This window comes from Nicotiana attenuata, unplaced genomic scaffold (assembly GCF_001879085.1).
Source record: "Nicotiana attenuata strain UT unplaced genomic scaffold, NIATTr2, whole genome shotgun sequence".
In the NCBI taxonomy this organism is placed as follows: domain Eukaryota; kingdom Viridiplantae; phylum Streptophyta; class Magnoliopsida; order Solanales; family Solanaceae; genus Nicotiana; species Nicotiana attenuata.
In genome coordinates, this window is record NW_017674696.1 from 50,782 (window position 1) to 64,489 (window position 13,708).

Sequence of the window (13,708 nt, forward strand, 5' to 3'; positions counted from 1 at the left end):
GTACTCTAATAGGTCTACTATGGGCAGCTCTCTTGCATATTTTGTTACCGCATTCAATGACTCTGTAATGTTTGACGTCATCGTCCACATTCTGTTCACCGTAGCATGCACCCGAGACCATCTGTGATAGCCATTATTGTATAGGTATGCTTTAACACGCACGTCGATCTCTTCAATATTTGACATTCTTTCATTAAATTCATCAATTGTGTATGATCGTGCCATGGCAAAGTACAATTCGCTTAACTTTAGATGATCCTTCTTGAATTTTGACCTTACACTTGTCCAAATGTGCCACATGCAAGCATAATGTGGCATTCCGGTAAAAAAAAATAGATGTTGCCTTCAAGATACTCTCATTCCAGTCCGAAACAACACACATATTTGGTTTTTAACAATACGCATCTTTAAATTGCTCAAAAAACCAATTCCATGCTGTGTCATTTTCTGAATCAACAACAGCGTATGCCAGTGATAATATGATACCTATCACACAAGTGGCAAAAAAAAATCAATTTTTGTAATAAAATTTGATAGTATAAAAAGTACATACTGAAAACAACTTTACAACAATATTTCTACAAAGAATCTATAATACATGTTGCATCCATTGTGCTTGTTGTTAACATTATTCCCCTATATGCCGACTTCAAGAAGGTGTCATCAACAACCACAACTTGCCTACAATACTCCCAACCCTTGATGGATGTACTAAGCGCAACAAATGCGTACAAGAAACAATCATCTTCAGTCTTCTTCAAATTAACTACCGTCCCCGGATAAGTCTTCTCCAGAATATACAAATAACTTGGCAAGCGACTGTAGGAATCAGCAGGGTGACCTCTCAAAAATTCCAAAGCCTTTTCCTTTGCTCTCCAAGCTTGCATGTATGTTAAGTTCACACCATGATCCGATAACATGTCAGTTTGTATGTCTTTTGGTGTGTATATTGTCTTAGGATCCGTATATTTTGGCATCACCATGCTGCCAACTACTATGGCAGTTGCTTTGTGTTGTATCTGTGTATTGTCCATCAAAGAGAATGTGTGCAAGCTATTGAATTTTCGAACCTTGAACAATGCTGATTCGTTTATGCTGGTTGACTTGAATTGCCATGTACAATTGTCCCCAACACAAACCAGCCAGTAGCTACAAAAAAAAAAAGTTAAAAATTGGTATGGAAAATGTTGCTATAAAATAATAGATTGTTTAAGTACAAAAACTTATATTAAATAATTTATTTACCGAAAAAACTACAAATTTATTAACAATTATATATAAAGAAAGTACTACCTATAAATAAAAGAATACCAAACAACTACAAATAAACACAAATATGAATTTGACAATTGAACTGTTCCTACCTTCTTGCGCTAGACCTCTTCACCCTAAATTGGAACTTATTCATGACAGAATAGTATTTCATTGCATTGACAATTATTTGCTTGTCTTAGTAGACTTGGCCTACTTCAATAACATTTAGTGTACGTTCTGTTATGATGCTACTTTCATATTCCATAATCAACGGAGATGTTGCCCTATCGATCAACAACACTGTTCCAGATGAACCTGCACTCAATCAAAAGTATATACAATTCAGAAATGCTAATTTGTAGTAAAATTGTGCAACAATTGAAATTGAATACTTCAAAAGTTATAACATTTGAACTACATTTGTTAGTTGTATCATTGTAGATATTGTGTAGAATAATTGTAGAAAATAATGAACTGACAGAACATCATCACGGAAAATACAGAGCAAACCTGCAATTGTGCTCGTATTAGAGATACTGCCTTCCAAATCGAAATCACGCACCGTTATACACAGCTGATACATTCCTAAGCTTCTGTTTTCCTTTTTGGTGTACATGTATACTCGAACTCCCATATCGTTCCTAATTTCCGTTGGAGGACAACGTTCATTGACAGTGTATTTGATTTCTATGATTTTCTCAGAGGTATTGATCATTAGATGCTCTGCAATTGCAGAATTCAATTGATTGTAATTTGAATCCTCGCTTACTACAATTCCATCAACATTAAAGTCGATGTACCTCCCAATGCTATCCCAATAACCATTTAGCTTAAGCATAATAGCTAAATTTTTTATTATATTGCGGAATTCAATACAATTGTAGATAATTGTTTGCAATTTTTTTCTGCCGATTTTCGTTTCTAATTTTGAAACCAGAGGAGATAGAGAAAATAGAGTATTGAACTTGATTGTGCGACGTTAATAAAAGAAAATCAGAGTATTGAGCTTGATTGTGCGACATTGATGAGAGTAAATCGGCGTAATAACAGACTTAATTAAGTTGCGAAGATTGCGTCAGTAAATTCTCCGAAGAATCCTCTGTGATCCCAATTTCCCGCGTCTAAAAATGGAAGGCTACTGCAGAAAGGATTCTATTTTAAATAAATGTATATTTTGTAGACTAAATATGGGTAGGTCGAGTAATTATGTACACATGGACATTTTTGGTAATAAAGTTTCTAATTTTTTATAGGTATGAAAAAATTCCTATAATTTTTAATCCTTTGAATCATTACCTGAGAGTGGATGGTGATTGATGTAATGTATTTCACATACAGTCCCTTATTCAAATGGTCACTCAGCTATACCAAATTATCTGATAAAGTCAATTTTCTTTCGTTTGTAACAACAAAGTCACTTAACTATGTCTATAGCACTCAGAAGGTCACTCAACTAGATTTTCCAAATTTTGGATTGTCAAATACCTATTCCTTCTAAATTATAAGCATTTATCTTCTTTTTGTTTTTTTTTAAACTTTTTAATATTATGATTTTTCCTTTTTAATTTATTTTATGGACTTACCTATAGAATAAATAAATTTTATTTATAAATTAAAAAAATAAAAATATTTGAGCATATAAAATGCTGGAATAACAAAATAGTGAGCATAGTAAAAAATTTAATTAGAATAATTTGTTCGCAATAATAATTTTAGTATTAACAACAAAAATTCAAAAATTTATTTACACAATTGAGAATGAAAAAATAAAGGTCGTAAAATATATATTCCATGCACATAATATAAAAATAATTATTTAAATAAATATATTTTTATAATATATATTATATGTTCTTGAAAATTATGCACAATTATATTATTATTCCGTCATTATATGAGCTGAAAACTATTTTTTATTTTTTATTTTATAAATAAAATATATTTATTCTATAGGTAGTCCACATGTAGATTAAAAAGAGAAAAAATTATAATATTTAAAAAGTAAAACAAATAATAATTTAGAGGGTAAAATAGGTATTTGACGATAAAAAATTTAGAAAATCTAGTTGAGTGACCTTCTGAGTGCTATAGGTATAGTTAAATGACTTTGTTGCTACAAACAAAAGAAAATTGACTTTAATGAATAATTTAGGATAGTTGAGTGACCATTTGAATAATGGACTCATTTCACATATAAATGTAGTCAAGAGAGTTACAATGAACTAAGAAATTCGGAAAATTATCTACTTGTCAGAATTCAGAAAATCAAAAACTTAACCTCTAACTTGAAACCAATTACTTAAATATCAGTACATCTTCCTCTAGAGAACCTAAAGGAATTTAACAAGCAGAAACCGGAAATAGAATATAGCTAGATAATTGATGCCACAACTAAAGGCGAATCCAGGATTTGAAGGTCGCGGATGCATTAGATTCAATCGAAATCTACTTTGTATATACGGTGTCCACCACTAATATATTACTGTTTTCTAAAAATATATATATATATATATATATATACATAAAAATTTTGCTGAATTTTACGAGTGTCGGTGACCCTTCTTGGTATAGCACAGGTCCGCCCCCATCCACAACATCCAAAATATGTCGGATGGAGTTCATGGTACACTAATTAACTTAACTTTCAAGATCAGATAGTGCTACATTGAACATCAATCCACAATCTAGCTCAAAAATTAGCCTCACAAACTACTAATTGTATTATTCGCGTAACCTTTTTTGTGTTATTTCATCGTCTATATGAAAAGAGAATTTATCTATTCGCCAACCTCAACTTCAAGTACTAATGCTTACTTCTCGGTCTAACTTTGACTAATCCCTTAGCATGCAAGAAATTCCTACTAACCAGTCAGAAAAAAAAAATATCGATTTTCCATGAATGTACCACGAAGGATGTGGACGTGACCTTTGCAACAAAAAACTTGCGTTTACATGATATTCAGAGGTTCATCTTCCTTTGCCAGGGAATTAGATATTCTAGCTTTACTGCAGCCACACAATGACACCATATATATATATATATATATATATATATATATATATATATATATATATATATATATATATAGTAGGCCAATGATGCTTCTTTTGACAAATTCACTCCCCCTTAAGTCAACATCTTCGACCAATTTGTCCTTAAACTCGATATATTTCGCAATCTCCCCAACCTGTATGATACCGTACTTGTAGACACAAAGTAATTTATAACATAGGACTGTTTTCAAATAGCTACATTTTGACATCTTATGTCTAAAGGACTAAAACAGTAAGAAAATCTTTAGTTGCGACGTGCGAGCTTCTGAAGAAGTTTTGATCTATGTTGAGTTATTTTATCGGGTAAACCGATAACCGAACTGATAACGGTTATTAATTTAAAACCGATTTCTTATCGGTTTTGCATATTAATAAATCAATAACCCATAATATTCACAACCGAATCGAACCAACCGATGTCCACCGCTAATTTTCATCACTCGCTAAAATAGGACAAAGGCTCTTAAACATGCGCTAAGAGAAAACCTCCTAAACCCCCTTAGGAAACAATCAAGTTAAGTTTGAATTTCATGTGGGAATTAAGCAGCTCCAATTTCGGGCTGACTTCAAAGAAGAAACTTGTTTTTAATTATTCTAAGAATGATGCATCTGGAACTTCAAAGGAAAAAAGTTTCTCTTCAGTTATTTAAAGACTGATGTTTTAAGCATCTGTTCCTATCTTACTAATATAATAACACGGAAAAGGGTTAAAAATACCCTAAGCTATTGGAAAGGTTTAAAAATACCCTTCATCCACCTATTAGGCTAAAAATACTTCTCCATTCACCTTTTTGGTTCACTTATGCTATTTGACTGTTAGGTCAATGTTGAATAAAAAATAATAATTATTTAAATTCCACGTGGCAACTTCTTATTGGTTAAAATTAAAACATCTTACCTATTAGAAAGACCCACCCATAACTATCCGTTTTTCGCCGCCCCAAACACTAACCCGACCCGAATAAAAAGTTCAACTTAAAAAAAGACGCCCCACTTCCTAACCACAATTTCTTCACGGGGAATTCTCTCTTCTTCCGAATGGAGGTACTAATTTTATCTATGGAAGTATAGTCTGATATTTTTAGTAATTTTGTTTTAGTTCAGTGGTTAGAAATGATCGTTTCTTCCTGATAGTCAATAGATTGCGAATTTCCGAACGGCGAATGGAAAAAATTTACTAATAACAGAGAAAGTTTGATGACTTGACTTTTTTATAGAACTGCTAGGTTACAGGATACGTCACCATATCCATGTAGTATAACGTTTCGGTGTTAGAGAATTTTTCGTAATTGTTGCGATGTAGAAGTATAATTATCTGGTCTTGATTTTATTTTGATTAGCTAAATTTATTTGAGATTATAATCAGTGATACATTGTAAGCCATGCCCTTATGTTCTAATTGGTCTTTAAGAAGCACTAATGTTAGTTGAGGTGCGTGTAAGCTAGCTCGGACACCACGGTTATAAAAATAATAAATAGACGTACTTGATGCCCGGACACCGCGGAGTTAGATGGAAGCGGGGCGTCTTTTTTTAGTTGAACTTTTTTCGGACTGGATTAGTGTTTGGGGCGGCGAAAACGGGTAGATATGGATGGGTCTTTCTAATAGGTAAGATGTTTTAATTTCGACCAATAAGAAGTTGCCACGTGGAATCTAAACAATTATTATTTTAATTCAAGCATTGACCTAACAGTCAAAGGGCATAAGTGAACCAAAAAGGTAAATGAAAGGATATTTTTAGCCCAATAGGTGGATAACGGGTATTTTAAACCTTTTCCAATAGCTTAGGGGCAATTTTAACCCTTTTCCGATAATAATAAGAAAGTGTTAAGGGCCAGTTAAAGGAAACACTAATCAGTGATCATTGACAAGAAAAGGAAACAAAGTCTGTTACATAATCAGCTTCATATATCTTTCAGATACATCTTTAATTTGTGTAAGTTACTGAAAACTTCTGGTTGTGAATATAATTTGGTGCTGCAAAAGCAGCAAAACAAGTAAAAATTGCACGGGGCGCTTTATTTGGGCGTCCCCTTTTAACCTGTAGCTGCTTTGTCTTTTTGTTTGCACCCATACCCACTTTTTAAAAAACTTCAGCTTCCCTTTCTCCTCCCCTTCTCCTCTTCTTCTTCTTCTTCTTCTTCTTCTTCTTCTTCAATACCACAGTTCTTGCTCTTTACTGTAGTTAGTGTTTGAGATAAGCCTTTACAAATAGAATATGAGATTGGAACTTGCTAGTTTCATGCTTTGCGGTAACTGAAGAAGATAGATTTTCTGAATTTAGCTTTGCACGATATGTAATCGTCAGATTTTCATTGACCTTTCTACCAAATTTTAACGGGAAATATGTAGCTACTTAAACATGATATTTCAAGACTATCCGCCAAAAATTGCTAGATATTTCCATGTAATTCCTTTGATGAATGTACAAGAAACAGTACAAGAAACAAAGACAAAAACTTCAGCTCTAGAGCTGAAGTTTCCTAGTTACAACATAGAAACTTCAGCTCTAGAGCTGAAGTTTTTATTTTATAACTGGCAAACTTCAGCTGTAGAGCTGAAGTTTTCCGGTTACAAAGACAAAAACTTCAGCTCTAGAGTAGAGCTGAAGTTTTCCAGTACAAAAAAAAAACTTCAGCTCTAGAGCTTAAGTTTTTATTTTATAACTGGAAAACTTAAGATTTTATAACTGGAAAACTTAAGCTGGAAAACTGCTTAAATTTTTATTTTATAACTGAAAAACTTAAGCTCTAGAACTTAAGTTTTTATTTTATAACAAGCAAACTTCAGTTGTAGAGCTGAAGTTTTCCGGTTACAAAGACAAAAGAGCTGAAGTTTTCCAGTACAAAAGAAAAACTTCAGTTCTAGAGCTTAAGTTTTTATTTTATTACTGGAAAACTTAAGCTCTAGAGCTTAAGTTTTTATTTTATAACTGGAAAACTTAAGCTCTAGAGCTTAAGTTTTCCGGTTACAAAGACAAAAACTTCAGCTGAAGTTTTCCAGTACAAAAGAAAAACTTCAGCCCACGTGTAAAAAAGCGGATACGCTTGCAATTTTTTTTGCAAAGCGGGCACAAGTTAAAATGTGGCACAAAACCCTTTTCTCCATTCTCTTTCCCCATATGGCAATAGTAACTACAAATTCTTATAAAAATAAGAAAGCAAATCAAGAATGAATTAGCAACTTTGAGTCGTCACTTATAAAGCAGAAACTGATTCGGACACTAACACAGTCATTAAAGTTATTGAATGAAACTGATTATTAACATCATATTGCAGAATATCCCAACACTTGTTTTTCTGAACTATACGCAAGTATACGCTATACATAATTATTTCCAACAGAACCTTTGATAAGATGAAAGAAGATATAAGCAGAACACAGCAGTGCCACAGGACAATAAACAGGGGAACCGTAAGCAAAACCGATCTCTACAGCTCGTTCAGGCCCCCGAATGTGTTTTCTCCGCTGTAGGTAACATAGAGGAAACCATCTTCATCCTTTTTCTCATCATAGATCGCAGACATGATTGCTCCTGCAAAACCAAACAGTTTGCTCACTTCATTGTAAACGAGATAAAAAAGGGCAGCCCGGTGTACTAAGCTCCCGCTATGCCCGGGGCCCGAAGAAGGACCGAACCACAAGGGTCTATTGTAAACGAGATAATTTTTCAGAATTGCTACGGCAACTTCCAAAAGCCAGATAGTAGTGGGTAGTTTTACCTGTTGGCGGTAGGACATTGTCAATAAATATGAAAATTGCCTTTTCTGCACTCAATTTGATTCTCTTGCGAATGACATAGACAAATTGCCCAACTGTCAAGTCAGCCGGCACAAGATACCTGTAATTTTGCCAATTAAAAACATGGATCAATTTTTTTATTTTTTTTTGGCGAGAGTCCAAAAACCGGATCATAACAGAGATGCATTTGTTCGGCAATAAAGATAGTTGTGGCACCAGCAGCGATGAGATGATGAAAACAAAGCTAGAGTAAGCTAGATGTGCTATTCGATCATATTACCCAAAAGCTCAAGTAAGAGAAGAACCTACGGTTATGGAACTTCTTTTATGTTTTCACAAGAGGAACTCAAAGGCAAAACTAGATTTTGTCTTCCAAACTGACTTCACCCATAGTGAACAATGGAGAAGCTGTTTAATTGGATCTGAACAACTGGAAAATGGAAATCATCCAAAGCTATTTCAACACCACGAGCCATATTAGCGGACTGGTGCTTATTCAAAAAGAAAAATTATAGTCATGGTAATGGTTATCATGGTGTCACACCGGCAGGAAGAACAGAAGTACAAGGGAGGAAAAAGTGGTGATCAAGTTGTAGATTTCGTAACTCGATTCTTACAGCCTACAATAGATCACAAGTTGTAGATGTTTGTGATTCAAAACTTCTATATTTTAGATTGTTTCAATAGATGACAATATTCATCTCAATGTATCACAGGAATACTACCAATTATCACCTAAATTCAGGTAGCAAAACTAAATGTTAGGATATTGCCAATCTGGAGGGGAAGTACTAACCGAAAAGGAACACAAAACACAAATAATAAAGGAATCAGGGATAAAAAATTTCCAGAGGTAACATTTTTCTCCTTAGGACACCGAAGTAACAAAAACAAGTTTACTTGTTGCTTTAATCACTACTTACTTTTTCTTATCAATGTTCGGAATATCACTTTTCTCAGCCTTTTCGACTATTACCTGCACATTACATAAATACTGTGAGAACGAAGCACTGATAAATTCTGGATGGATATCACATATACAAAATAAAATAAATACTATGCAGCAATTCTTGAGTTAAAATTGGACACCACCAAAGCAGCAATTTTGAGTTAAAATTGGACACTTCCCTTGTTGGATGCATATCAGTTCAAGTACAGACAATCCTCAACTATGACAATCATATAGTTGGCACATAATACCGCTGTGACCAACTATTAAGCAGCAATTCTTGAGTTACAATTGGATGCTACCCTCCACGAAGAGATATCCGGTTTGGTTTGAGACAAGAGACAACTAAGACAATCATAAGGGGTTCTGTAATGAACAAATTCTTAAGCATTGTTTGCTGATCCGTATAAAATGTATATTGTATATCTAACATGATTACAAAATCATACCCCTTTCAGAGCAAAAGATACCCACTTGGGTATCAATGTTATAACTGAGACAGGTGGAGTGGTTGGGCTATCGGAACAGAGAAAGCAAACCAAATCTGCGACTTAGTTGTCGACTTGATACAGATGATACCGCCAGTGAAAGTGGAGTTCTGGAACTAGGATTTCAGGCAAGCACGGCTGATCGTACCAAGGAGGCATTTTTACAACAACATTATTACCTCTATTGTTTTACTCAAACTCAAAATTCATCAATAATTTCATAGTGTGTTATCCTTCTTTTATTGTGCATTCAAGTCTCAAATGCATGGGGACATAATTGCTAATGAAAAGAAAACTCGCCCATATTCTTCAGTAACTCCATAGTATCTTCATTTTGGGTCCCGTAGTTATAGTATTAGTGTACAATGGCACTATATGCGGCTTTCTTGATTGCCTCTACGTCGGGCAAATTTGGTTAATCTTTTTGATGTGTGTATCCGCGATAATCTCATTTCTTTCGACGGAGAGGGGGTCCACCTTCTTCTATTTCTACATCTAGGATTGGACTTGTATCGTGGATACTAATAGGAATTCAACCATTATGGCAAGGAAAAGTTTGATTCAGAGGAAGAAGAAGAGGCAAAAATTGGAACAGAAATATCATTCGATTCGTCGATCCTCGAAGAAAGAAATAAGCAAGGTTCCGTTATAGTATTAGTGTACAATGGCACTATTTGATACTCTTCCAAATGCACCACCAGAGAATGCCGATTGTGCTTTCTTATGTAATGAGGTGGTAATTTCTCTCATTAGATATAGAACGTGCAGTTCTATAGCAATTTCAGTTTGGTAGTGAAACAAGGAAATGACAATATAATCAATCATTATATCAGCACTATTGTTTGAAACATTAAATAACAGAGAACAGCTCGTAAGAGGCAAGAAGAAAGTGATGAATTTGGAGAACTCCACTATATAACTTCCAAATTTGATTTAAGGAATAATCTCTATCATGCATTCTTAACATTAGAATACTTAGCATTTCGCCATGTCAATGACTCGAAAAGCAACTACAACAACAATTACGCCTCAGTTCCAAGCAAGTACAGATTTGCAATACGAATCCTCACTGAGCATCTCAGTCTCATATACTTCTTCCCAGATCAATATTACACAAAATAAAACAAACAAATAAATAAATAAATAATAAAGAGTACTAAAAGTTAAGTGATCTTGTCCATGAAAATATAAAGTCACATTACTATATTCACATTGAAAAAAGCAGCTGCCACAGAAAAATAATACAGCAACATAAGACTCAATTCTCACCGGAATCCTATCTGAGTATTTTTCCCTGATCCGAGCAGCCTCAGCCCGCCTCTTCTCTGAACATCCATAACAACAGCGTCAACAAAAAAAAATTAATAACACCCACAATTCTTTTTCACAATAAAACATCATAACACAGCAAAATTAACAAAAATAAAAACCCAAAACGAACCAAGATCATGCTCTTGCTTGAATGAGCTCTTAGCCATTTCCTAAATCAAAACAATCAAAAAAGCAGAATTATTGCCTTAATTAACATATTATCCACTACCAAATAACCCAATTTTTTTACAAACAAACAGCTATTACTTTAAAGTAATCATCTTTTGACCTAAACTGACACAAAACCAATCAAAACCAAAAGTAACTTTAATTCTACTGCTTCTAAAACAACCTCATCAAGAAAATATTCAGCAAAAAACTATCAAAAAAATAAAACAAAAAGAACCCAATTTGATAAAGCGAGAATCTTGAACTACTGATAGCAAAATAAACATCAAAATTCAGAAAACGAAAAAATATAATAACGATCAGAAGGAGTAAATAACTAACCTTTTTTGTGAAAGAATGATCGTCAATTGAGAGAAAAAAGATAAACAATGAAGGTTGAGTAAATGATGACTTTGCTTTTGCTTTGTTTTAGGACTCTCTACTATGTTTAAATAATCATTATCCAAATTGTTTTATTTTAGTTTTCACGGAAGTGTTGAGAAATATTCCTGTGTATGTGCTCACACGTAGTAGACGTGTGCTTCAAGAAAAAAGCAAAAAAAACTTAATTAAATTGGACATTATTTCTTTTTATTATTATTTTCACGGGGTATCCCAATTAATATGAACTTTTATCACGTAACCAGTTCCATATTAAGAGCCCGTTTGGATATAAGAATTTTTTAACTTTTTTCGTAAATTATTATTATTATTATTATTATTATTATTATTATTATTTGGCCATAAATTTTCAATTTTCACTTGAATATGAAACTTTCAAAATTTTAAAAAAACTCCAAAACGTTATTTTTCAAAATTTTCATTCAGATCACTCACAAAACTTTAAAAACAACCCAAAATTATATTCATGTCCAAAGACAACTCTAATTTGCGAATACCATTTTTACTTGAAAAAAAAAATGCACATTTTTTTGGAGTTTTACAATTCTTATGTCCAAACGCCCACTAAAGATAGAGTGGTTATAATTAAAAAAATTTATTTCTAAGGTTTTGATTTCTATTTTCTAATTATCTATTCTCAAGTCAAAGTAACCTTGGAGTTGGAGGTAATTTCAAATATACAAAAATTTAAACGTCTGCAAGGTATGCAAGAGTTCTTTTGTGATTTATTATTGAATTCTTAAATGAAATTTTAGCTTAGCAATTTGCCTTATCTAACTTTGATTATTACAAAAAATCTTTGATGATTTTTCCCCCAATAAATATAACTTTTATGATCAACTAATGTTTATCTAATTTTTTAAATTTAGGAAGCATCTTATAGCCTATTCACCAAGCTTCTAAAATTAGTTTATTGTAAAAGGTATTTTTTTAAAATGAATTATAAATCATTAAGATGCCATTTAACGCGTAAAACGGTTAAGAAGATAAAGTACAAGAGCATGCTAATTCAAGGATGATATTAGTAAATTAAATTCTGTTTGTTTTGCTTATCTCTTTTTGGCCCAAGAGCGTGTTCTAATAATCTGAAATTACCATAATACTAGTAAGTAGTAATAATTGTATTTTCGTGTAAGATGATACCATGATGGACAAGTGAGTTTGGAATATTAGACGGTTAACTATTTTTTTCTAAAAGAAATATAGCATCTACTCCCTCATATCACTTTTACTTGGCACATTTTGACTTTTCACGCTCCTTAAGAAATAATAAATAAGGTGCATAATTTAGCATGATACCATACTAATTGATGTATATTTTCTTGGATTTGAGGAAATAATTTGAAATGAGTAATAAATACTATGGGTATAATAGGAAAAAAATTTTGTTTTCTCTTAATATGCGTAAAGTGACAAGTAAAAATGAAAATTTATTTTTAGTATACATGCCAAGTAAAAGTAAATAAAGGGAATAATATTTATGCTAATTGAGTTACAATATGCATTTCATAAAACTTAGCTGTAATGATTTTAGCTAATTTAGCATAGGCAGTGATAAAAAGAGATTTCTCTAGTTAAATTGATAGTTCATAAAGTTGGAGCAGTTCGAGTAAGGAAAACAATTACCTGAATCAGATGAATGGATAAAAAACTAACTTATCACAATCTTTATTTGAATATACATTAATTAATAGTTATTAAATTATAAATGTCATAAAATACATAAGAATATTTTAGTTTTCATTGTAGTAATCCAAAACTTTCCCATTCCCAAACGGCGAAGAGGATAGAAGACAAAGAAAAGCAGTACACTTGGAGGATTCTAAAGGTATATCCTCTTGTTCTATGGGACACGTCTTTTTGTGTGCGCGCGCACACACGTTACAATAGTGGTCCTTGTATTAAAAGCTTATTAAATTCTCTAGTTTTTTTAGCTTGAAAATTCCCCTAAGCAAGAATTAAGGTCATTGCATAACTAACAGCTTGTTTGGACGGCTATTCCTCGTTGTATTGTATTGTATTGCATTATCTTAAAATAATATTTGTTTTGATTGTTTCATTAAAATTGATTGTATTGTATTGTTAAATCCATTGTTCCGGAACAATAAAAAGTCCCCTTTTTTTAAACAACCGATTTGGTGTGGTGGGATTGTTTCCTATTTTTCTTTCCAATTATGCCCTAACTTATTACTCCATAATTCTACTTTACCCTTTATCTTTTTTCTATTTTAACTCCAAATCTCCAACTTATAACCTACTTTATTTTTTTCCAGACCAATGTTAAAGGTGTTTTGTTGCCTCCTGTTTTATTTTTTCTCCTAATTTGCTTGTAACTCAATT

At 32.7% G+C, this 13,708-nt stretch overlaps 1 protein-coding gene across 1 annotated transcript; it reads right to left on the bottom strand.

Annotated features, from left to right (window-relative positions):
- Positions 1 to 7,479: 7,479 nt before the first annotated feature.
- Positions 7,480 to 11,419, bottom strand: LOC109219142 (autophagy-related protein 8f-like). Its single transcript, XM_019383572.1, has 6 exons — positions 11,309 to 11,419; positions 10,929 to 10,968; positions 10,757 to 10,812; positions 8,974 to 9,026; positions 8,032 to 8,150; positions 7,480 to 7,844 (listed from the first exon to the last, which is right to left on the bottom strand). The coding sequence occupies exons 2-6, from the start codon at positions 10,963 to 10,965 to the stop codon at positions 7,741 to 7,743; spliced, it is 369 nt and encodes a 122-aa protein (XP_019239117.1). The 5' UTR covers positions 10,966 to 10,968; positions 11,309 to 11,419; the 3' UTR covers positions 7,480 to 7,740.
- Between the last annotated feature and the right edge of the window lie 2,289 nt (positions 11,420 to 13,708).

Excerpts from the sequence above, each read along its gene's own strand:
- LOC109219142 (XM_019383572.1), bottom strand. The coding sequence starts at position 10,965 with ATGGCTAAGAGCTCATTCAAGCAAGAGCATGATCTTG. Across the intron at positions 8,151-8,973 it reads CCGAACATTGATAAGAAAAA|GTATCTTGTGCCGGCTGACT; the intron begins GTAAGTAGTGAT and ends GCAAAATTACAG. Across the intron at positions 7,845-8,031 it reads CAATGTCCTACCGCCAACAG|GAGCAATCATGTCTGCGATC; the intron begins GTAAAACTACCC and ends TTGGTTTTGCAG.